The 26,054-nt window shown below is 38.1% G+C and overlaps 1 protein-coding gene across 1 annotated transcript in view; it reads right to left on the bottom strand.

Moving 5' to 3' along the window:
- LOC128361321 (ephrin type-B receptor 1-like) overlaps positions 1 to 26,054 on the bottom strand; it is a 91,145-nt gene that overhangs the window by 8,981 nt on the left and 56,110 nt on the right. The window contains exons 10-17 of the mRNA XM_053321736.1: positions 16,926 to 17,091; positions 16,452 to 16,557; positions 15,062 to 15,123; positions 14,778 to 14,975; positions 8,304 to 8,551; positions 4,637 to 4,704; positions 3,793 to 3,940; positions 855 to 1,004 (exon numbers count right to left, since the gene is read on the bottom strand). Coding sequence (XP_053177711.1) covers positions 855 to 1,004; positions 3,793 to 3,940; positions 4,637 to 4,704; positions 8,304 to 8,551; positions 14,778 to 14,975; positions 15,062 to 15,123; positions 16,452 to 16,557; positions 16,926 to 17,091 — 1,146 coding nt within the window. The remainder of the gene's footprint in view (positions 1 to 854; positions 1,005 to 3,792; positions 3,941 to 4,636; positions 4,705 to 8,303; positions 8,552 to 14,777; positions 14,976 to 15,061; positions 15,124 to 16,451; positions 16,558 to 16,925; positions 17,092 to 26,054) is intronic.

The raw sequence follows: 26,054 nt of genomic DNA on the forward strand, positions 1-26,054 counted from the left end.
ATATATAGCTTCCGAAAGCAAGAATTGGGATTCAAAGCCTCGGTGCTTTGAAGTGGGTTTTAGTGCCAAAACTAACTATAATCTGTGTATCACATTTCTTCTCGGAATAGAAACCTAAAATTAAAATTTCAGCAATCCGATCTTGTGGAACCTCCTTTTTCATGTATTGTACGTGCTTCCCTTTAGGTTAAAACACTAAAATTGAATATGTACCCTGAAGATACTTTTCTTTTTTTTTTAGAACAGCAGACAATTATACATTCCTTGTGTTAAAGAAATTGCAGATCTTAAAAAAACACAGGGATATTCAAACCACTTAATAACAACAATGTGATACAAGTACAAAGAAAATAATAAGGTATAGTAATGCTGCAACAAATTGAGCATACTGTGGAGATAATTAGAATAAAGTTGTCAAGACAGTATAATATTCCCAGAAGAAAAGATCAGCTGGAAAACTGAATTCTGGTGCCTTTTTTTTTTTTTTTTTTTCTCGGGGAACAAACATTTCTGTGACACTTAAATTGATGTCCTCATTTTCCGTCTGTTTTCCTAGACATGCAGAAACCCTGCTGTGAGAGACTGCAAAAGGAAACAAACAAGCACACCCCCATACAGATACACACACACACACACACACGTACTAAAAAAAATTTAGTTACAGACATCAGTGAGAGGACAAGACATCAGTCAAACTCTCTCTCTCTCTGTGTCTCTCTCTCACACACACACACACACACACACACACACACACACACACACACACACACACACACACACACACACACACACACACACACACACACACACACACACACACACACACACACACATAAAAACATGCAGTGGCTTACGTCTTGATTGCTCATGTCCCAGTAAGGCCTCTCTCCGTATGACATCACCTCCCAGGTGACGATCCCATAACTCCAAACATCTGAAGCTGACGTGAACTTCCTGTAGGCAATCGCCTCCGGAGCCGTCCACCGCACTGGGATTTTACCACCCTGACAGAAAGAAAGAGAGAAAAAAAGAGAGCAGGGAAGAGCAAAGGAGTAGATAAACGTTAGGAAGAATGAAAGGAAGATTTACTTCTTTATACCAAATAGTTTGACTCACATTCACACTCACACAGTCATGCCAAATTACAGTCAGGCCAATGTATCTGTCATAACTGTCATTGTAATTATAATGAGATGATTAAATAATGTCATGGTCATCACAGTCTTTACAGGACACAAAGATGAGCACTGTGTCTGTGTATCATTGTATAATCACACACTGTTTATAAAGGAAATGCTAACTGTGCCTGAATTTTCCTATATATATGTCATGCTTTGTCTTTTTAAGTGAGAACAAAGCAGGTGTTTGGTATAGAGACATGAATAACATACATCTGTGTACACATACTGTCCATCTGCTCACATCTGTTTGCTCTTGTCTTCTCTAATGAAGACAAAATAGTGAGTAAACAAAAACTTGTCAACTGATCTCGACTTTGGCTTTTTATTCTTATTCAATAAGTAATTAACAGATATATTTAAGCGAATACGATTAACAATCATAAAATGTACAAACAACATCTAGTGCATGTCTATTCAACCTGGAAGAGGGATCGTACTCCTCTGTTGCTCTTCCTGAGAATTCTTTACATTTTTTCCCCGCTGAAGGGGTTTTTATTTGGGGGAGGGTTTAAGGATAGAGGATGTTATATGCTACATAGATTGTAAAGGCCCCTGAGGAAAAATGTATGATTTGTGAATTCGGGCTATATAAATAAAAAATCGACTCTTGATGATGTCTACACAGGGTGTGTAGTAAAACCAGAACATTAGCAATGCAGCAGCAGTTTAAGACGTGCATAAATGTCTATTTGTGGTAAATTGACCCGCTCAACATCTCTCTGGATTTATGAACCAGCACCTTTTTCAAAAGTTCTTTTTTTTTTGTGTGTTTATTGGGTAGCATTTTTAATATACACTCCAGATATCACAAATAGTGCTGATGAAGGTTTACTGTATGTTTAGGGAAGGATGAAGGGGTACAGTAACCATAATGAAACAAATCCCCAGTTGGCAGTAATGTTATGAATTTTATGTAGGAACAGACTAATTCACTCAGTACTCATCTCTCCAGTTACATTTCACATCACATCACATCAGCATTTGTGTGTGTGTGTTAGACCTGGCTGCAGGATTAAGTGACTCAGGTGGCTGTTAAAAATGATGTGTGCTGTTATGGTAATACCAAGACAGGTATATATCATACTGTATTCAATATTATGTTCTACATCATTACTACCATGTTAAATATGATTATTATGGTAAACTAGTATTTTTTCTACTGACATCTGGGGAGTTATTTAAAAAGTTATGACATTCGTTTTCTTCATATTTACTACCAGGGCCCAGTTCTGACAGCATTTTTCTACTATGTCTAGCTGTTGCTGTAGTCCTTGTTTAGTAGGAGACAGTAGAAAAAAGATCATCAGCATAAAACATACACTTCACCTCAGTATCTAGAGGGGAGAAGCCAGGAAATGTACATTGATCCAAAGTTAATTTATGAAAAAATTAATTGCTGCTTTAACAGCACCAAATACATTGATTTAACCAGATCATACATTTTGCCCATATACTGCAATGTAGGAGTATTTAATTGAACCCTTCATGCCAATTAGAGTCGAAAGTTTTCTTGAAATCAATAAAAAAACAAGTCAATATCTTACTATTTTTTCGTCTGGTGTACATGTTTGTTAATTAAAGTGTGAAGGGTATAATGGTCAGTGGTGTGGTGTTTTGGGAGGAAGCCAATTAGAAGATGGGTGGTTCATGAAGGAAATCTAGTATCCTTTTATTTAGAATACTACTGAATAATTTATGTAGACAACTGCTGATACAGATGCCAGGGCAGTTACAAGGATCTGATTTGTCTCCACTCTTATGAAGGGGGGAAATGAGCCCCTTTGCACCAAATGTCAAGACATCCCGACTGTAATGTCTGAATATATGATCATCTACACCGGAAAGTGCATTGTAATGATTCGTTTTTGCATGCTTTTGGTGGACAATCTGTGATAATGCTGCTTTAATCTTATTATGCTCTGAAACCTCAAGAAAACAACAAAAAACAAAATTGCTGCTACTTCACTTAAAAACCACAAATCTTACATCAGAGGAAGGAAAGACTAAAAGTTAGGGTGAAAATGGCCTCACTGGCTTGAAATCGGTGTCATTTGCACAAGTCTCACAATCAATGTGTGATACTTGGCAGCCCTCACACAATGTTTGCTAATAAACAGGTCTCTTGCTAGTTTGTGACATTTGACCCACAGGGGTAAGCAAGAAGTGATAGAGACAATGTTGTGACATTGGTTTGCTTACAGTGGGTCCGCACTGTCAGCTGTATATTGACATTTATGCAACCTAAAATAGTGAATGTTAGCATGTTAATAACGGTGCACATATGTCGTATCATCCTCAAGCTACAAATCATAATAGTCGTACAGATCTCCATTTAGCATTGCTGTCAATTTTACATCTCGCAAAGATTGAGCATCACATCTTCACATGGTCGCACATGATGATGATAGACTTTAAGTGTTGTTTTTAAGAACGTGACAGAATGGTCCAGCCTCTTGGTTATTAAAATTACCATGGCAACAAGCAGGCAATTTGCCATCTTTAGGCCTCATTGTGAATGATTTACAAGTATGTCCTCCTGAACGTACCTTGATTTGCCCTTGAATGTTCTGCGTGTGTGTGTGTGTGTGGGTGTGTGTGTGTGTGTCCTCACCAGTGAGCTGGTGTAGGTCGGGTCAGAGGTGTCCTCCTCCAGATATCGTGATAAGCCAAAGTCAGACACCTTACACACCAAATTACTGTTAACCAGGATGTTCCGAGCTGCCAGGTCTCTGTGAACATAACTCATCTCCGCCAGGTACCTGTAACATCAACAGGATTTATGATGTCAATGTGTGTGTTATCTATTGCCAGCTACCAGGACTACTATAAAAAAAAGGTAATAGGATTTAGTGTGTGTGCACGATCTCAGTGTGTGTGTCTGTGTTATCACTGCTAGCTACCTTTGAAAAAATAGGACTGTGATTTCATGTTTGTGTACATGCTACATGTGTCTGTGTTATCACAGCAAGCTACCTATAATAAGTATATGTATGTATGTGACTGTGTGAGCAGCATCTCAAGCTGCCAAGCTGACAAACTGTGCTACTGTTAACTTGAGTAAATACCATGGATTACTATATAGTATGTTTCAGAGTTTGTGTTTGTTCTTGTGTTTGTATGCATGTGTGTTGGTGTGTATGTGTGTGAAGAAGAATTTGCATGTCAAGGCAGCATATCTTAAGCTGCTGATGTCTGATTGAGTGGAGCACACAAGACCAGACAGTATTAGAAATCTTCACATGAAATCTCACCATGGTGAAATTGCTATTGTTACGCAGAAATCTAATTTCACATAACAATCATTGAAAGATCTCAAAAAGGTTTCTTGTTCATCGCTATGATAAAATGACTTTCTGCAGCAGGAGAGTTTTTGTGTGTGTGTGTGTGTGTGTGTGTGTGTGTGTGTGTGTGTGTGCGTATGCATGCTTGGGTGTGTGTGCGTGTGTCTGCTGTACCTCATTCCAGACGTGATGCCCCTCAGCATACCAACCAGCTGGATCACTGGGAACTGCCCATCATTCTGCTGCAAAACCATGAAGCATGACAGGATTATTTTTATTTTCAGTTATCACACTTTTTCACCTCAGTTATTTAGAGAACGCCCAACAGGTGAAAATGTGTGTCAGTATTTTACATAATATACCAAAACAGAAGCAATAGCATTGTTTGAGTAAAAAATAACCTTTTCCAATTCATATGATCGTGTAGTGACTTTATGTTTATGCTTACAGAGAGTGTGTGACCATGATATATAAAAAGCAAAAGGAAAAAACAAGACACAAAGAGATATGGGAAGCAGAAGGGAGTTTGCACACCACATCTATTAATTGAATTTATCAGTGTCTATGTTCAGCAGAGGGATACAAAATACAGACATGCTTCAACTGTGCTTTTAGCTGTATAATGATCACTAATATATTCTGATCATTGTTGTCATGTGTTAATGTGATTTTCACATTTTAACTTTAGCTCAGTTTCAAATTTTTAACAGTTTATTCTCTATTAATATTCCCATCCTTGTCATAATGTATTAATCAGAGTTAAGGGGGGCTATGCTTCAAAGTGCTCAAAAATATCTGAAACATATTTTTTTGTTGAAATGTTTCTGAATGAACAATCCACGAATCACAACCTCCTCACAAAGAGACTGACCAAGTGTGCCGAGTTGAGAAAAAAAGGCAGGATTTTAATTCTCAAATTCTCCTTTTCATTCTACTCCTTTCATCGCTAGTTTTGTGCCACCTCATGAACGTCTTCAAGAAAGCTATCAGAAATGTATCCTCATTTATACAATTTTTGTTATGTGTGGAGAGAACAAAGAAGTAAAAGACACTGAGCTCTTACACAGAGGTCAGGGAGGCAGTGTGATGCAGCCAATGACGGTAAGCTTTCTATGAGTCATTCTAGTGTGGTCATTCAAAACAGGTATGAACACTTTTGCCATTAGATGCGGTTGACCAAACCTCAAAGAAACAAGTTCATTCTTAAACCCTTACAAACAATGCTGGACAGTAGTGTGCACAAGGGGGGGGGGGGGGTGGGGGGGGGGGCAATTGTTGAAAAAGGCACGCTACAGTGCCCTCTTGGGAGCCAAAACGTGTGCTAAGGTGCCCTCTTGGGAGCCAGAACACGTGCTAAGGTGCCCTCTTGGTTGGCAAAACACACTAAAGTGCCCTCTTGGGAGCCAAAACGTGTGCTAAGGTGCCTTCTTGGTTGGCAAAACACACTAAAGTGCCCTCTTGGGAGCCAAAACGCTTGCTAGGGTGCCCTCTTGGGAGCCAAAACGCGTGCTAAGGTGCCCTCTTGGGAGCCAAAACACGTGCTAAGGTGCCCTCTTGGGAGCCAAAACGCGTGCTAAGGTGCCCTTTTTTTTCTTTTCGCTCCTGCCCTTCAAAAAGTCTGTGCATGCCACTGATGCTGGACAATCTAAAAAATAACATGGTTGTCTTGGTCACATTACTACTCACATTACTACTGACATTAACAGTAGAACCTGAATACAGATACATATTTTTGAGTTTTGAGTATTACTTCTTGCTTCATGTCTATAGTTTGTCACTTTGAACAACAAGAAGCCAGCTGACTAAAGGTACACATAACTGACTTTAAAACTGGCTTATAGAGTTAATTATGGTATTTTTTCCCTTTGGAGAATAGTACAATTAACCAAAGAGGTTTTAAACTGGAATAATTAAACAGGGGCTGATTCCTTGACTGGGGATAATGATGGCCGATGGGCTACCACTGTCCCAAAGATGTATGTGATATAATGTAAGAATGATTAGTCCTGTAACTGCAGTAATGCCTTTCCATATGTAAATTAGGTTATTAGAAGAAGTTAGATAGAATAATTTAAAAAATCCTATTATAGCATTGCACAAACACACAGTTCCTAAGCTGAACATCAAAAATTGACAGAATAAAATGATTGTGAGAAGCTGGATGCTTGTTGTTGCTATGAGATATATGAATGCTGATGATACCTGAAACATTTCTCTTTTTGCTATTTTACTTTTCTACCTTTGGGCCAGACTGTCTCTGTCTCTTCTAGACATCACTGACATCCCCACTGACATAGTTGCAGTCGAAAGTGTGTGCATGTGTGTGTGTGTGTGTGTCTCTTTTAATTCACTTTGCACATCAAACTGCACCTTTGATGCTCCTCTAGCTTAATCCTCTGCAGGCAAAACCTTCTTTTAGGTACACACAAACACATTGATCCCTCTGGGTCTTGTGCCTGCAAGATGGTCACGCTAGGACAGCAACACCAGTGAGATCGATCACAGTGTTTGTGTGTGTGCGTGTGCGTGTATGAGTCAGCGGATGATTTCTGAGTCAAAAGGGGTCACACTGTGAGAACTTAACATCAAAGAGTTTCTCTTTCTGTTTTTAGAGGCGCCTAGAAAGGAGGGCAGGATCAAAGAGATGGACAGACTGTACAGACTGACTGACAGACAGGCTGGCAGGATGAGGAGGAAAGAGCACAGGAAAGGGAAAAGATGGAAGAAAAGGAAGAACAGGAGGTTGTTACGCTCTTTGTGTCTCTTTTACCAAATGCTACCCAAGCCTCCCTTGTCCATCTGTTTCTCTGTATGCGTATTCATGTCCATTTCTGAGCTATATTACTGAATCTATGATATTGGTCAGCTAAGTGTTCATCGATATAATAACATCCACGGTTACTTATTATTCTTCTCAACAGCTTCAGATGGTGTTTAAAATGAAACCTGTGTTAGGGAGTTTTACACAATCTCCTTCAATTAGTCTTAAAATGCAAACATCAATTTCAAATCAAGGTCCACTTACTAGCTTGTTCTGGAGCAACTCAATCAGGTAATGAGGACAGTGTGGCATGGTAAAAAGCTCCAGAACCAGCAAAGAGTGGAGATTATAATATCAACTGCTGTTTCCAATCATCATTAATGAACTGTCAAGCTCAACTAGTCCATACGCTTCTCAACCCAGCTGTAGTTTATATTATATGTTTTAGATGGACGTAAAATATCTGCAGCTTTTAAAGATGGGTAGACCTTTTTCATTTTATGAAAGTCATTCCTTCTCTGTACAGGCCATACATATATGTATGGATCCACTCCCAGCACGTCTCCAATATAAGTGATGGATGACAATATGTTCTATTTATGCAAAAATGCATCCAAAGGTCAGCTTCAGCAGTCTAAGTTAGTCAAATCAGGTGGATATTTTTTTAAAGTTAGTCTTTTTTGAACAAACTGTCTTTCACTGATGCTCAGTGTTTTCTGACAGTAAAACAAAGGTGTAATTTTTACAAGAATGACCGACTGATGAAGCTTCATATGATCTTCAGAACTTTAGAAGTCATTTGCACAAAGAGAAAATAGTTTGTGCAGTTTGTCTCCAACACATACACCTACATTGAGATATTAACAGTCATTATAGAAGAACCAAAAACTCTTGACATGCACATATGGGGAAGTGAAGCTATCCCTTCTTCTATAAATATCTGTATTGGAGTAGTGTAGTGTATCAGAGTTTGGGATCAATATAGAGGTAAAGTACATATGCACTTATAATGCATCTGTTCAACATTAGTACTGTATTGCTTTCTTGAGTGTCATATAAAGTTCAGCAGTTGTTATTTACCCTGAGAAATGAGTCAAGAGCTCCGTTCTCCATGAACTCAGTGATGATCATCGTGGGTCTGCTCTTGGTGACCACACCCTCCAGCCTGATAATATTTGGTTGGTCAAACTGGCCCATGATTGATGCCTCAGACAGGAAGTCCCTCCTCTGTCTCTCAGAGTAGCCCACCTTCAGGGTCTTGATGGCCACAGGAATTTCCTTCTTCCCCACAGGCTTCAAACGGCCCTTGTACACTTCCCCAAACTCACCTAAAGGAGAAAACATGATGGCGCTGACGTTAGACAATTCTTTTTAAAATTACAAGATACATATCTGGTGTAAGGTCCCTGAAACAAGCTCTGAAAGAAAACACACACACTTTGAGTAACGAGGCATCAATTTCACATGTTGTTGTAAGTTGGGTTTGTCACCTAAAAATTCTCAACTGAGCACAAGTATGAGCTGAAGTCTGAGGTTACTATAGCATGAAACAACAGGAGAAAGGCTGACTTCTTTTGTATGGGTTAACTTCCACTCACAGTACATTGTAGCTCTAGTAGACTCTGTCACCTCTTCATTCAGACGGGAGTTCTCTGTCCTTTCTCATGATTTTCTTTGTTTGTTTTTCTTTTCTTTCCTATGTGCATTATGTAGAGCAGCACTGCTTCCTCCACAGACACCATGTTTGTTTAGTACTGTCATTTAAATGCTATCACCCTCCATGGGGACTGAGATTGATCAACCACATTTGTGTTTTCCTTACTTGTGTGAATTATGTCTGGGGCCCAAGACTCTTCAGAGAGGAGTATGTGTCTCAGCAGAGAAAAAAACAAGTGCATTGTTGGGGGAATGGTTGTTTTTTTAATGCCTCTTTGCATTCAGAGCCTTCATATAAATTATTACACACAATAAAAAGGCTGATAAATAATCACAAATGAATTGCATTTTGTTATGTAAAATAGATTGCTTGTGAAATCAGATGGCCAGAAGTTCATATCGTTTGGTTACCATTTATTACATCTTCCATTATCAGTCATGAAGAGAAAGATCATATTGTTCTCAGTAGTGTGCAGGGCAGGGCATGTTAAACGCATAAACACTCTCTCAATCCTGGGAGATGCCCTCTGCCACCTCGGTCTCATATTGATGGCCTCTGAGCAGCTCCACTGAAGCAGACTGAGGTTGAGGGCTTTGCTCAAGGGCACACTGACGGTATTTTTTGCAGACTGAAAAAAAAAAACCCCAATAAAAATTAAATCCCCTCCCACTCTTTTTAGTGTTTGGGGAAGGTTGTATAACAGAAGTGTCAAACAAGATAAAAGGGACAGTGCCATTATTATTGCTCAGGTACTCTGCACACTGCTCCTAAACTTTTGTCTTGTGGTTTCAACAAAAGGTAGCCTGGGGATCTTGTGGATAAAGAGTTTAAAGTTCACCTTGTAGCTTCAATCCCTGCTCACATTTTCATTTCTTGTATAATTAAAGCATGGTCTATTCATGTTTATATTCCTGCTATCATCATGTGGTCACAGTGGAATGCAAACTTATTATGCTAAGTACGCTATTGTTAATGAGCTCATGCTAAGTTCGTGTTTCATTAAAATATGATAAAAAAAAAGTGTAATTAATTATTGTACAAATTATTGTTGAATTGAGAGTTGTGGATTTATAAACCTCTAACAAGCAGTGGCAACTTGATGAATGTGCAGATTTGTTTAAATTAATAAAGTTTTATTTTAAATTATAGTTGAAATCCTAAAGTTTTCAATTGATGAAATGGTGCACCGATAAAAAAAAAAAAAAGTCTCGGATTTGAGTTTGTTTGGGTTTTTTTTAGTTTGCATATCATATAGCCTCACTGGGGAGTTCCAATGAGCTGATACATCCTTTCTCTGGCAGCCGAGAGGGCTAAACTACTATCAATCATGGACAATCCCTCCCATCCACTGTACATCATAGCAGATAAGTACTTTTAGTAACAGACTCCTCCAACTACGATGCTTTACAGAGCGGTTCAGGCCATCTTTCCTGCCAGCTGCCACTAGATTATATAATGAATGCTGCTGAATGTATTCAAAGTAGATTGTTCGGTTTCTTTTTTTAGTACTGGTAATGCCTGGTTTATTTATAGCTGACTATTGAAATGCCTGGTAATATATTTTTTTTTTACTGTTATCTATTTATTGACTGCACTATTATGTGTTTGTTCTGTATAACCTGTATATTTGCCTTGTCTCTATTGTGATGGTATAATACCCTAATTTCCCTTCAGGGATGAATAAAGTACTAATCTAGAATAAATATACTGTCAGACAATAGGGAATAGTATGGTTTTACCTTCCTTGAGGGTAAGGGTAAACAATTATAGTAGCTGTAATATCATCTTAATTATTTATTATTTCCATTTTGCAGTTTCATATTAAAGAACATAAAGAACTATTAAAGAACTAAAGTACATTCATACAGGACAATGATAATTAATTTTCTGCCTAACAATGTTATGGTTTGCTGTGCAGTTTCTCTTCTTTAAAAAAAGAAAAAAAAGCATTTTAAGTTACAGTATCCTGCTGTGGTTCTCCATTGTTCACTTTTGCAGTTTTGATCATTAAAACAGTGAATTTCTACCTGCTCATTCAGTCTTTGGCACAGTGATACATGGGATACAAATACTTTGCTTGGTTAATGAGTGCTTGGAACATTTTGTGGATATAAAAAAACAAACAAACAAACAAGAAAGTCAGCTAAATGCTTCAGGAGTTTACCTTGTTAATGTGAGTTATGTTTCTGTTTCTTTATGCTGATGATGATATGCATACGTCCAATGGACACTGAACCTGGACGTTACAATTAGGGCTGCAACTAATGAATATCATCATTACAGCCATCAGTATTGACTAATCTGTGGATTATTTTCTTCAGTCATTGATTGTTGTTTGGCCCATGAAATGTTAGAAAATGATGAAAAATGTCAATCACAGTTTCTCAAAACTCAAATGTGTTGGTCCACAACCCAAAGAGTTTAGTGTCATAGAAGACAAAAGAAACCAGAAAATATCCACATGGGAAGTTTGAAACACAATTTTTTTTCTTTTTGGCGACTAATCAATTAAATCGACTTATCACTGCAGCCCTAGTTACACTGAAGTTAAAAGTTACATTTTATTGTTGACAATGTCTTCAACCTGTTCAAATGTATAGCAATTTTCTCACATGTTCTTGAGACACAGATGTCTTTTGTCAAAATAAATGCAGTCATATGCTGCTCAGGGACATGAAAATTGAATATCACTTCAAAATATAAGTCCTCATCGCAGAGATAAGGATCGGTGTGTGAATAATGGATGAGTGATGGGAATTGGATGACAGGCTGTGTCGTCCTGTCTCACTGTGATCTCTGCTCCACATCTCACTGCTCATTAAAAACCATCTACTGTCACTGCTGTAAATCAGCACAGGGAGAGATGGATGGAGGGCAGAATGGGAAGAGGGAAAATGGGGGAAGGAAGGAGGGATGGGGGGGTGGACATAGATGTGAAAGAGTGAGGGAAAGAAATGAGTCAGTACTGATAATAAGGGGGAAGTATGGATGGATGGACAGGAGAGGAATGAAAATAGTAATTTTCTGGCAGAGAGACGAGATCATATGACATGTCACTTCCTCTTCTAAAGTAGACGAGGTCAAGAAGAGGATGGAGCATTAGCAAAAATATTTACTGTTACAAGTTTGTTTTTTTTCTAAAATGTTGTATTTAATCTGTATTTTAACAATTTTTTGGTAAATTAAAATGTTTCCGAAATAGTTTTGAGTAAAAAGCTGCTTTTTATGAAGGACGTTTCTTACAATGTGAATGATAGTAATAAGGCTAGAGGAAAAGAGAAGGGTGTTATCACAGAGGGAGTAGAAGAGAAAGTGAGGTGAGATATTTTTATTATCTCCTTGGGGTGCTTTCTTCTTTTATCTTCCCTCCGCAATCTGTTGTTCTGCTTTTCCCCCCTTGGTTCTTTGTTTTAGCATTTCTCTATATGCAAACAAACTCTAAAATTCCAGAGGGGTTGAATCACAGGGAGAGATGAAGATAGGGGGAAGAATCAAAGAAAGACAAAAAGAAAAGAAAGTGGGGAGTCAAACAGAGGGAAAAAGAGAGAGAGAGATAGGGAGAGAGCAAGCTGTGGATAAATTTTTATACTATCGCAGCAGAATGGTGGAGATTCAACCGTTTAAGGGCTCAAAGTTCGGCCACATCTCATATCACCCAGGCTCATATTTTCCCCTCCCTCCCCATCGTTTTCATCCCTCCTCTGTCACCTCTGGCGGAGGTGAGAAACCTTCCCCTGAGAGAAATAAAGTGCGAAACGGAGGGATTATGGAAAGCCTCTCAGAGTGGCTCAACAGACCAAAAGCCCAAAGCACATACTCTCAGTGGTGAAGGTTTGAATCTGGTTCATGACCTTTATCACCCACAGCTCCATGGCCATTTGGGTTTGATTGGTTTTGGTCCAAAAAAGGAAAGAAAAACAAACAAAAAAGAACCCTTATGATCTATCAAAGGGATAACATTTGAAATAAAAACATTCCTCCATTGGTTAAAAGGTAGAAGCAAGCAGGTAGCTCTGGTTCTAAAAAGTGAAGCCAATGCGGAGGCACCTTAAATTTGCATTGTCTCCAATGGTCATCAGGGGGCAACTCCATTAGTTCTAAGAAGAAGTCCGATTGTAAAGAAGTCTATGAGAAAATAACCCTATTTATTACCTCCGTAAACACTTTCCTAGTGAGTTTATGTTCTCCATCACTATTTTCATGTCATTGCTTTAGGAAGTGACCACCTTGTGACCACCACAGCGACATTGGTTAGCGTAACCATGGCGTAACCCTAGATTCACAGAGTATATGTATAACTTTAGTAGTGCTACTTCATTGTCGGTTGTACTGTAAGACATTCAAAGTTGTATATGAATCTTTTGTTTTTAATGAGTTTTTAAGTCTGCATTAGCATTATCACAGTTAACCATGGATTGTAAATGAACTGTTTTAAACAAGCTAGCAACTAGCATAACGGTCAGCTTCAACCTTTTGTCTAAATACTGTCACCTCTCAAGACGATGACAGTCCACAAACCTATGGGTGATGTCATGTTGGCTACGTCCATTATTTTTACAGTGCGTGGGTAGAAGACAAATATCAGAAATTAATCATTAAAACATCACATCTTAAAAAACGATTAATTATTGCTGATAATAAAACAAAGTAAGCATGTTAGATTAAAAGACACGGTCTCAATACAGTTCCCAGAAAATGTACTTTATACTACAGTGACATTTATCTGTATTGTGATATAAAGTTTTATTTATGCTGTTTATAAGGTTTGATTTCCTGTTGACCGCCAACACCCTCAGTCAATCAGATAGGCTTACAGGCTTCCCTTAGCTGAGCACTTGTGGTAGGTTTATGCAGCAAACATGTCACCATGGCATTCAGGGGACTACTGAGACATTTGCAAATACCTTTAGGGGACATCCAGGCAGGGGTCTTATTCTGTTTGCTGGCATGCTTTGAATATTTTAAGTCTTTTATGTACTGTGTTTTATGTATTTTGAATCAAACTCAGTTTTATTGGGGAAGTATGTTTGGGCACGCAAGGAGTTTTCCTTTAGTTTCCACTGGCTCGCTGTGTACAGGAGATAACAGAAGACATTTCATGTATGAATATGTTCAAGACTGCATGTGTTCTCTGTTTCACCTGGGTGGGCCCCTCTTGGGGAAGATAAAGTTAAAATGTCAGCATTCAGAGATCAGTGGTTAAAAAAAGGTATTTGATCTTAGCAACTGAAAAGTATTTTTTGTTTAGCTTTTCCCCATTTTTCCTTTTTCTATTTGACAGCTGAGATGCAAAAACTCTGCCCCCCCAAAATATCAGAGGACGCTCTGGGACTCCGTTTCACATCCAACTTTCTCCATTTGCCAAACATCACACAGCATTTTTACAGTGAAAGCTGAGATAGCCAAAGAGAATGCATGAAGACAGTTTTAATTTATTCCTGTGAAAGTTTTCGACATGAATAAAACATCTCTCCTGACTTCAAAGCAAAAAAATAAAGCAAAATAATAAATTGCTGTAGCATGTTTCCAGATCTTTCTCATTGACACAAAAGTCTGGCACAGTTGAAGAAATTGATTAATTTACTGTAGAGTATCTGCTGTTTCAAGTGACAGTTGGTCTCATTAAAGGAACTAAGGTTTACTTTTTCAACTTTCCTGTTTTGAAAGCAGCGTGAAGGAGATATGAGTTAGGACTGTGAATTTTGTCAGGTTTTTTTCATCTTACTCTTCAACCAAAGCACTTTTTAAAATACAACAAAAGCACAGTAATATTTGACATATTAAAAACAATCATGGATTTTAATTTAGGTGTTCACTGAATTTCATTCCCTTATAGAACCAACAAGACAGAGAGGAGACCAAATTGTCAAAGACGCTAAGTCTATGAAAATGTCTACCTGATCCGATGACTTCCTCTATTTTCACACAAGAGGGATCGATTTCCTTGGCAAACTCCCGCACAGCCTCATTGGGGTCCTCGTAGGTGAAGGGGTCGATGTAGATCTTGACCCCCGGTGAATTGTGACCCTCTGACAGGGTGGGAAAGGTCACGGTTGGGGTGGGACCACTAAACATGTCAGGCCTCAGAGTCACCTCTGAGGAGCAAGGGAGAAAGTGCAAATATAAACACCTCAATTTAACTGATGAATGAGTGCAGTAGAAATGTCAGTAGTGGTCGTACCTCCGCCTGCGTTGTACTGCTGCAGCTTGTCACCGTACACACTCTCCTTCAACTGCCTTCTCCTGCAGGCAAAAAACAAATAAACAGAGATTTTTGGTAAAAAGTGGCAATAGCAGACAGAAATTTTACACAAAAGTTTGAAATGTTGCAAAGATAAAAATACTAATTAGTTGTCTTCTCTTCAACCGGGGTGAGGTTAAATAAATAGTCTGTCTGGATGTCAAAAAAATGTCTGCCAGAAGAAAAGAAAATGTCTTTAAGGAATTCATTAGTATTGGGTGACTTGTTACTGTTCTGTGTTGTCAGCTCTTGTTTCATGCTTTCATCTGAGGATGGAACCAAAGAAATACAGTCTGTAACATTTTAATATGTCAACTGATCTTCACATTAGATACCTTATACTGCATACAGCAAAGACAGGTTGTCACTTGATATTTCTGGGAGGTCATAGGGTCACGAAAACTTTTGATGTTTTAGAGAGTTCAAATCTACTTTAAAAGTGCTGTGGAAGCAAAACAGATTTTTTTTGCAGCATTTTTGTCAAGTTTTAGTAATTCAATTTTTTTTCAGTACATCGTCACATCAGGCAAAACCAACATTGTGTCAGTGATCCGTACAGATATTGTAGTGTAATATATTGTAACTACAGTATACAATTTGTACACATTCAGTGTCATGCTGCATATGAGTGCAAAAAAGTCAATCTTGTAATTTATACCTAATAACCAAGGTGTATTATTTTTTATTTCCCCCCTGTTTTCTGCAAAAACACCCAAATGAATCTGATTTACACCATAATTTAATGTTCATATGTAAAATGTGCTGCAAGAAGATGGTGTTGACTGTAAATGTCAGTAAACAAGGTACACTTGCCTTAAGCACAGCCTGGAGAATTTTTCATGTAGTAAAAATGAAAAAAAAATGTCGGAGAAAAATGCAAATAAATGTCTTTATAAATCCCTCAAAAGAGTATAAATAACTTTGGAAAGAGCAGTTTGTCAAAAAAAAAAAAAAAAAAGTAAAAGTCAAGCTTTCAATTTTCAATTCTCAAAGTCTTCTTTGGCAGATGGAGTTTGCGAACAGTTATTTGAGAACATAACTTCTCATGGCAACTGAGCAAACTCCTTGAATTTATTAGATTTTCAACAGTATTTTCCTATTATTGTTTCAAATTTTACAAACTCAAATATATACAGATACATTCCCTTATTTCATAAGAAGAAAAGATAGAGTTCATTATTCTGTACCAATAAGTCAGTACAGCTTCATTAATTTGATCAAGATACTGTAGCTTTGATTGGAAATTCAAAGTATGCAATGTATCAAACAGAATATCATCATCCAGTTACAGTAGGACATGTCATAGTTTGTGTGTTTATTGGTGCATTACCTGGTACAGATGATGGCGATAGCTACCAACGAGACGATACACACTCCTCCTACTAAAGAGCCTGCAATCAGGGAAAGCTGCTGTCCTAGCTCTGACTTATACTCATCTGCAGACACACACAGACACACACACACACATTGAAAAGAGTGGTATTGTTTTCATATTTTCTTTAAACTCTGTCATAACTGAGCATTTCTAGAGGGGAAAATATATACCTGACAGTTGCTTTCACTCTAACAAACATCGACTATCATTTACAAGGCTCATTTTACATGACTGCAGGCACACACAAATTCATAAACACACATACACACACAAACACAAAGTAGGGCAGAATTTAATTACTCTGCAGCCAGATTTTCACTCTTGCTCAACCTCTCAGATTCGAGTCCTGCACTTTCATGCCCCCCTCCCCCCCCTCCCCCGCACATACACACACCTCCACACACTCTAGTCAACCACCCACACACTTACCATCGGTGAGTGTTTGGAAAAGCATCTCCTTGCTGTAGGCTCCATAGCCGGCCACAGTGCGGGCCCTCACCTGGACCACATAGCCAGTCCCCGGCCTCAGCCCCTCCAGGACCACATTGGGCGTCTCGCTCTGGACCATTGAACTGTTCAGCATTGATGACTGAGACTGAGGAGACGGTATAGACAGAGATACATATGTTTCACAGCCATCAAAGACAAGCCACCACACATCAGTCACAGACAGAGAGATAGAGACTAGATTTAGTGCCCACTTTTTGCCAAGTACTAAGACAAGATTAATTCCACACTCGAACCCAAACTGAGACATTTATTTTCAAGCTGTGACACGACGGGCACCCTGGCAGGACTGTATAACAGCAGCATCTTCTCAGTGTCTCATTTTTGGCCTCTTTCCACTTTAAACAGTAAAAATGTGTTCATGTAAAATTCTCTTTCCCAAAATGTTCTCTCGGTTACTCTGAATAATCCACAGACCTCACTATGAACACTTTCTCCTGAAAACACTTTTCACAGCGAGGTGTGTTGAATTTTAACTGTTAACATTGTTACTGAAAAGACACCCTTCGAGCAGCACTATCTACATCCACTAAATAAGGGTGTGAGAGTGTCTAAGAAGGAGCACAACACAGAAAAACAAGCAACTTTTTTTTTTTTTTTTTTTTTTTTTTGGATGAACTGACCCTTAAGGTGAAACTTTGATTTATTACAGCAAGGTTTTATTTTCGTAGCTGTGGCCAACAGTTCTATGGATTATGGTAACCTTGTAACATTTTACTTTAAGTACCCCTATTTAGTATTCAAAAACAGTATAACTTTTAATACATGGTTTATTGCACACTATAATGCAGTTGTTAGCTGATATACATTTTTATTAATGTAAGTAGTACTCATCCTGTGGGTACCCATAAGTAGAGGCTCAAGTAAAAACAGATAATAAATGACAATATAGTTAAAAAAAACAGTTACAATAATAATAATAATTACAGTGTTAGAAAACATATTGTAATTTGTATACTGCTTATAAGTGCTATATAGGGTGACTCGTCACTTCCCATCTGGATTATTGCAACTCTCTCCTCTTCGACCTCCCTCACAAATCCCTCCATAAACTTCAACTGGTCCAGAACTCAGCTGCCTGTATCATCACTTGAACCCCCTCCATCCACTACATCACTCTTGTCCTCCAACAGCTCCACTGGCTCATGGTTCAGTTCCGTATTCAATTCAAAGTTCTTCTGTTAACATTCAAGGCCATCCACAACCTCGCCCTCCCCCCGCCCCCATATCTGTCCGATCTTCTCCACGTTCTCACTCCCTCCCGCTCCCTCAGATCCTCTTCCTCCATACACCTGTCTGTCCCCTCTCCCCGTCTCACCACTATGGGGAGCAGAGCATTCAGCCGCTCTGCTCCCCGTCTCTGGAATTCATTACCACCCCAACTCAGAAACATCAATTCATTCCCCCTTTTCAAATCACAACTCAAAACACATCTGTTTAAAACTACCCATTCCATCTGATGTCAATTGCTGTCACTTTTATATTGTCTTTATTTTTATTGTTGTTTCTTTTTAATGTGTTTTTAATGCGTTTTTAATTTCACTAACTCTGTACGGTGTCCTTGAGTGCCAAGAAAGGCGCCTATAAATAAAATGTATTATTATTATTATTATTATTATTATTATTACTTGAAGAGGACATAACGTGCTTTTTGTAATTTTATGATGCCATATTTTAAGTATGTTAAAACTTTAACAACATACGTATGCAACATTTCTGCATGCATATGAAACACCCATGGCTTCAGCCTGATCTGAGCACTTTGTTTACGATGTTAACTCTACTTTCTCCTTGTGATGACATCAGATTGTTCGTGCATGCAAACAAACAGTCGTCCCTTCCCCTTGGGTTGTTTGCATTCTCAGATTTGGGCTACAGATGTATTTGAGAGGTTTCCATTTCAAGTAAAGAACAAGAAAAAGAAGCGAGATCGTGATACTATTGCTTGTTTACATAGATGCTGGAAGAAGAAGCTGACTAATTTGAACAGAGTGTCTTCATCATGAGGCCTTAAGGAGATAGGTGCAAAAATGGTTGAGAATCTGAACTGAGCATCCAAGGGCCAGAATACAATAAATAAAGAGTCTTTTGAATGGTAAAAGATATTCCAGTAGAGCACCAGAATATAAAGACCTGGAAGTGAATATGTCTTTAAATGAAAGAGTTAATCATTGTAATCGTATTTGTACAAGAAATTGCTGAGGTTTCGGGCACATGGCAACCTGTAAAAAAAACTTGGAAAACAACTTTCTGTTTATGCTCTACTTTTTATCTAATTTCCAGCCCTGAAGACTTCTTTCCACCTCTTATTTTTTCTGTCTGTACTCTTCTCCAACCTTAAATTCCCCTCCATCCTACTCCTCCTACTTAGACTCCTCTCATCTACCCTCCAGTCATCATTCATTTTGTCCACCACTACTGTACCTTTTTCATATTTCTCCTCCTTTAATATTTTGTGTCCCTTCCTCTTTGTCTTTTCGCCTCTCAATGTTCTTTTTTTCTACTCTCTTCTTCTCTTTGACCCATCTATTCCTATACCCTTCACATAAAAACGTGATAATGCAGTTAATTACTAAAAACCCACAGAGACATGTGTGTTTGGTCTTCTCTCCTCCCAGTCTTTCACTTGAGGTGAATTAGGCATCAGACCTATCAGCCCTATCTTAAAAACCCAAGGCTACCACCTTTTACCTCTATCTCTCCATAGCCTTCTTCTATGCTTCCTCTCCCCCGTTTCTCCCAGATAAAAAGGTTTTTTTACAGCTGCTAAATCGAAACAGTCCAGAGAGAGTGATAGATATGGTGTGATGATGGCATGCAAGCAGGGGGGAGGGAATCATGCCGTGAGGATGAAGGAGGTGGAGGGGTCAGAGGCAGAGCGTAGAGCAAGGGGAGAGAGATGATGATGGTGATGAGGAGCAGGAGGGAAAAGAAAGCGCAGAACAAAATGAGGGTTGGGAGTGTGGAATGAAAGAGCGGGGGTTATCAAAAGAGGACATGGAAGTGAATGAAAAGAGGTTAAAGATTAGTTTGTTTTTGTTATTTTACTGTTACCACTGTTACCCATTTTCCTCTTTGAATGTCTTCCAATAAATGAACTATAAAGCTGCAATGATTTGTCGCTTTGTCGATCAACATAATTCATTGTTTGAGTCTAATAGAAAAAATGCTCAAATTGTCTTATTCTAGCTTTTTTATTATTATTATTTTCTGGTTTCTTTAGTCCTTCATGACTGAAAACTGTATCTTTGTGTTGTGGATGAATGAACTGGACAAACCAAGACACTTTCAGTTGCACCTCAGGCTTTGAGATAAGTGATTTTCACCAATTTCTGGCATTTCATGGACTAAACGTCTAAACCATTAATCAAGAAAATAATCAACAGATGAATCGATAATGAAAATAACCATTAGTTATAGTCTTAAACTATCTTTGTTGCTGCTTGTGGCTATATTTATGATGCCTGAAAATGTCATATGTCTTTTAAGTCCTGTGTCCCTACATTAGCTTCATATTTAGCATAATTGAGTGCTCTGTTGTTATACTGTTGTATAACTAAAGACGAGCTCCCATAATCCCACTGTGATAATGAGGACACGATACATGAAAAACTACAGAGTCTGAAATGTGAAAAGCTGGGAGAGAATAAGAGTTATATTTGGAAGTGGCCACAGAAATTGGGGTATAGTGTCGGGGGTGGGGTTTGGATTATTTGGAGGTGTGTGTGTGTGTGCGTGTGTGTGTTGGGGGGCAGGGGGGCTCTATGCTTGCCACAGTCAAGAGGTTAGGGGGCAGCCCATCTGGGAAGGTCTGGTAGCCAGAGATAAGTAGAGAGGAAAAATCCTGCCTCCCTGTGCCATATCAAATTTACTACATTAAAAACCTCATTATCTATAGGGTTGGGGTGAGGGAGGAGGTGGTGAGGGAAGAGAAGATGAAGGAAAGGAAGGAGGAAAGATGACAAAGTACAAAAAAGTACAGCTGTCTGGTGAGAAAAACCTGTCCTGTCTCTCTCCAGGCTTATGAAACTGCATCCTGAGGGCTTCTTCACTTGGATATATATGCTATAATTAGTCATTTTATGTGGTTTGCTTGTCTACGATATAAAATACACTAACCCCCCCCCCCCCCCCCCCCAACCCCTCCCTCATAAGTATTGATATCAAGGAGGAAAAACAAAAAGAAGAAACAATGAAAGAGCTGAATGTCAGCTTTTCATTCGGGGTCTTAATTGGCTCCCGTGTTAAGTAATGTTAAAGCAAAGGCGGCATCAAATAAGGCAGACTTTAAATCGCTGCCCTGATTTTGACTAAGTAAAGGTTTTTATCTGTGAGTGTCAGACTGCAGCTACAGTACATCTTTCAGTGAGTTCAGCTCCTCTCACTCTGTCCTCGAATCACTCTAATTGCTCTCCAAGATACAGAATCGCAACTCTTTTTTTTGCTCATATTCTCTCTTTCCCTGAAATTCTGCTCTTTCTGTGGTTGATCATTGAAGTCCTCATCCCACACTTACAAAACTGATTATTTTCCAGTGCCTCTTAAAATGACACAAAACATATGAGCATTTTCTAAACTGGTAAAATAAAAATTGTGGTTAAGGCTGAAAGACATGTTGACTATTGGTATCAGACCTGTGCCAACTTGTAGCAGTATAACACTGCAATACATTTGTATACTACTGATTTGCATTAGCAAATACATTTGCAGAGTTTTTTCATTTAATGGGCATATCTGTAAAGACATTTTATCTTCACATTTGGTGTTTTTTTTTACTGTTCTCTTGTACTTTTGATTGATTGATTCCTGTAGTTTTTTTTCCCTTTGTGACATTTGGGGATTGCATTTCTAGTCTATTACTTATACTGCATTTATTAACTTTATAATTTCCATTTAAAAAGCTTTCTGCTCTTTTAATTGGCATTTTAATGTGTTCATGTTGTTTATCTTTTTTTGGTGTTTTTATTGCATTATGTAAAAGCACTTTGAATTGCTCTTGTGTATGAAATGTGCCATATAAATACATTTGCATTACCCTGAGACAACATATTTCATGTTTATTCCAATAATGTCATCAGGCACTGGGTATGTATGAGTTCATATGGTTTTAGTGGCATTTCAAAATATGAGTAAGACAGAAAAGAGCATGTGAGTGTGATGAGTACACATTTGTGAGGCAATAAGAGCAGGGTTTTAAATAGTCTCGTTAAAGTGTTCTTTTTAAAGAAACCATATTTTACTTAATTGAGTTAAAAGCTGAAAGCTATTTATTAAAAAAACATATATTGAGAGGTAAATTTAGTAGTAATAATATAAGGTCTTATGTAATGATGAATGGTAGTTAATACTGTATTTTTATGGTTTCATGGAATTATAGCTCACACTGTCACAAAGTTAAAGAGCAGCAATAATAACCCTATCAATAAAAATGAAACACACAAACAGACTTTTACCCCTTGTGCAGTACAATAAAATTGCAACCATACAGTATGTCAAATGGAAAATTGGAATCCGTGAGCGATCCCTCTGGAGTTACGGACTTTAGGACTGAGTGTTTTCATCAAAGAGAATAGATAAGACAGTTGACAAGAGTCTGGCGTGTTTAAAGTTTGCAGTTCTGTTTGTAGTTCAGACTTTTTATGAGTTATGGAAGCACCAACTCTCTGACAGTATGTATTAAGAAGAAAAAAAATGAGTGCAGTGACTTGCAGAAGCCCCCCCCCCCCTCCCAAAAATAAAATGCCATAACTATTTTCTTCACTTTTGTAAGCTGGATAAGAAGATGGCAGGGAATGTGGGCTGTGGATGAGGAGGCATGTTGTTCTTTGTGGTGTACCTCACACAATCCTTTGTAGGTGCTCTGCTCTTTATTTATAATCTGTCTGCAGTGAAAGTCTATCTATTTTTCCAGCTGGTGGCTCGGCTTCAGAAAAGATGACGATATTCTTATGTTTAGCTTTGGGTGATATTGTGCTTTTAACTTAATTTTCAGTGTGCCATTTACTGAATTATGAAGAAGACAGAACCATTAAGCAGTCGAAATGAATCCTGTCTTTTTGTTTTCTTCTTTCCAAGTGCTTCTCATAGGAAAACAAAACAAGTCATGCACATTTCAGACCTAAATCAGAAGCCCTCACTGGCGCCACGGGACCACACTTAATTTTATGGTATGGCACTGCTCTAATGTGTCGCAAATTACCCTCTACGAAAGCCCAGTAAGGGTCTGACAGTGGGAAATAAAGATGCAATGTCCTAGACAGCATCCATAGCTTAATGTTACTGGAATGGGATAGCAACATTGTATTAAATGATCTGATGTCTTAACTGGTATGGAAGTTAAGCATGGAGGAGACATGTATTACGCTATGTATCACCCACAAACTCTGGCTCCAACACGTGTTAAGTAGCTACCTGATGTGATTTGACTTTCATTTGTAGTATAATATACTGGTATAGTATAGTTGTCTTCTAATGAGCAATGGATGACCCTGTAAGAAAGTGAAACTATGTTTAAAAAAAGGCCAAATGTATTTATCCTATGATGAGCTCTCAGTGTTTTGTCTGCCTGATGTAATATGGAATTATGTTTGTCTAATTACAGCCTGTGTTGTCTAATTAAACTATCATAGGTCCATGTTGGTAGCATTAAGTGGCGTTTAATTACAGTATAATTTGGTAGTAAGGGTAGAATAATATCTAACTGCTGCATATTTTGGATCTGATATGGCATTATAACTGATTTCTAATTAGGGTATGATCATGTAAAATAGTCTCTAATTGTGTATAAGGATCCTTTTATTGGGTCTAATATAACATTATATGCACTTTAAAATTATAGCATATTTTAAGTTAATGGTGTGTAATAAGGATAAAACTGTGTTTGCTTACCGTCTAATAAATAATATATTATTTGAAGCTTTTGTCTAATGTATATAAATTATGGCTTATTATGTCCTATTATGTACTTAATGTATTAATTAATGTACAGTAAAAATGAAGTGCAATCAACATTCATTATGCAGGCTAAGGTTTGATCATTTGACAGCAAAGTGTTGTGGTGCTTTACTCTCCAGGATCATACAGTACAGGTCAGAACCTTGACCACCACAGGGCAGCTGGAGGCTTGATTGCTTTAGTGAGTCAGGATCTCTAGAGCCTCACAGAGCAGAATGGCGAGAGATTTGATTTAAACACTGGTGAGTATATAGGCGCCTTACTCCTTTTGTTTTTAAGTGTCTCAGCTGTTGAGATGTAAAGTCCACCCAGTGCTCTCCAGATGTTCACATGCACCACAGAAAGCAGATGAGTGATGTATGTGCTGTACATCACATTCATGCTTTACTATTTTCAAAACTGTCCTTTTGCATGGATTAGTCCTCAGCAAAAATACCAACATTTTATGTGACTAGTTCATGCTTCTGCAGCAGAATATTTGGGGACACTTTCGAACATGTTTTTTTATGGGGTTTTTTTCTGAAAATAATCTGCAGACACATCTTTAACAAAGACAACTGTTTGGTGTAGGCAGCCCTAAGTGGTTTCTGGTAGTGGTTAAGTATTGTTGTTCCATCATTCTGCAAATCTAACAAGGGCTTAAACACAGTCATCTTGAGGTATAGTGGACCAGAGCTGCTCTACAAAATGGAAAGTCATTAACAACGGTAGAAAAATCTAATGGGTGAATGTGCAAGTACCTCTTCCACCATGCTTCTGTTTCCAAGTCCAGCAGGTGGTGAGACTCTCTTCTATTTTTAGGACAGTAGCACAGCATGGGAAGAATAGAGCCATCGCCCAAATGGTTTGGTGGAGAGAGGATAATTGCATTTATCACCGAGCACTTTTTTATATATCAGCACATTGTCTGATTGTAAGCAAAGGAAATTAGGCTACAAAGACTCAGTTTTAATACATCTTCTTTTTGTTCATCCTCAACTGCCAGGAAAAGATCTCCAACATCCTGGCGTCAAAAATGGTTTTCCTGCAGATATGTTCTTATTCACAGGAGTCTGTGAACTGAACTGATTTCTCTTCATATATGAAGATGAAGTCTATGTAAAATGAGAGATCTGGGCTGATTTCATTACAATGAAGAGCAAAGTGAAAAAACTGCTTCAGAGCTATGAAACAATGTCACAGGTAAAAAAGACCAATAACATACCCTAAATCTATTTTTTGCATCTTATTACTGCAATATTTAATGATTGTCCATCATTATCTTTAAAACCTTCCCGAGATGCTATTTTGTTAATTGATTAAAGTGAAGAGACCCATGAGACATATTCTTACAGTGTCTCATGTGAGCTGGTTGATTCAATTAGAGTTCCCAAATTCAATTAGATGTTGTGTTCCACAGTTTAGAAAACGGTGGCACCTTAAAGTACTTCATCACTTGTACATACACAGCTTTGCGAGATTCAATGAATAAATAAACGCTTCTTTTAAAATTTAAAATTGAGTTAATGTAGTCTTACAGCTTTACAAGAACCCACTATAACAACTTGTTAATGAATGGATGCACATTTATTCTGCATGACTTCCATCAACAATTGATGTGTGCTGAAATAAAGAGAGGTTCTCCATCACTGTGAAACCCTGTCAGCATGACTACAGGCCCCATGAAATATGCATTATAGCTCTACGATCAATCCTGACTTATTAGGAAATAATATGGTTACAAAAGATGATGCATGAACTGAACTTTTTAATATCCACCGAGTGAGAGAGAAAATATATAAATGACAGTCATTACAAATCTAACAATTATGTTGACAGGTCTCTGCCCTCAGATGTCCTTAATTAATCATCACATCATGTCTATGAGAAGCAGCATTCACCGCCCAACTGAACATTTTTTATTAACCAGTATCACCCGTGTTAGGTGGCAGGATATAACAAAAAACCCAAAACAATTATTGAACTGTCATTATATTTTGAGGGAAACTGCTAATGGGCATATTCAAAAGAACAAAAACACACATCACAAAAACAACAAATCAGCCATAATCACTGCTTTATGTGTGCATTTGACACGGTTGTCAGAGTGGGCATTGC

This window comes from Scomber japonicus, chromosome 7 (assembly GCF_027409825.1).
Source record: "Scomber japonicus isolate fScoJap1 chromosome 7, fScoJap1.pri, whole genome shotgun sequence".
NCBI lineage: Eukaryota > Metazoa > Chordata > Actinopteri > Scombriformes > Scombridae > Scomber > Scomber japonicus.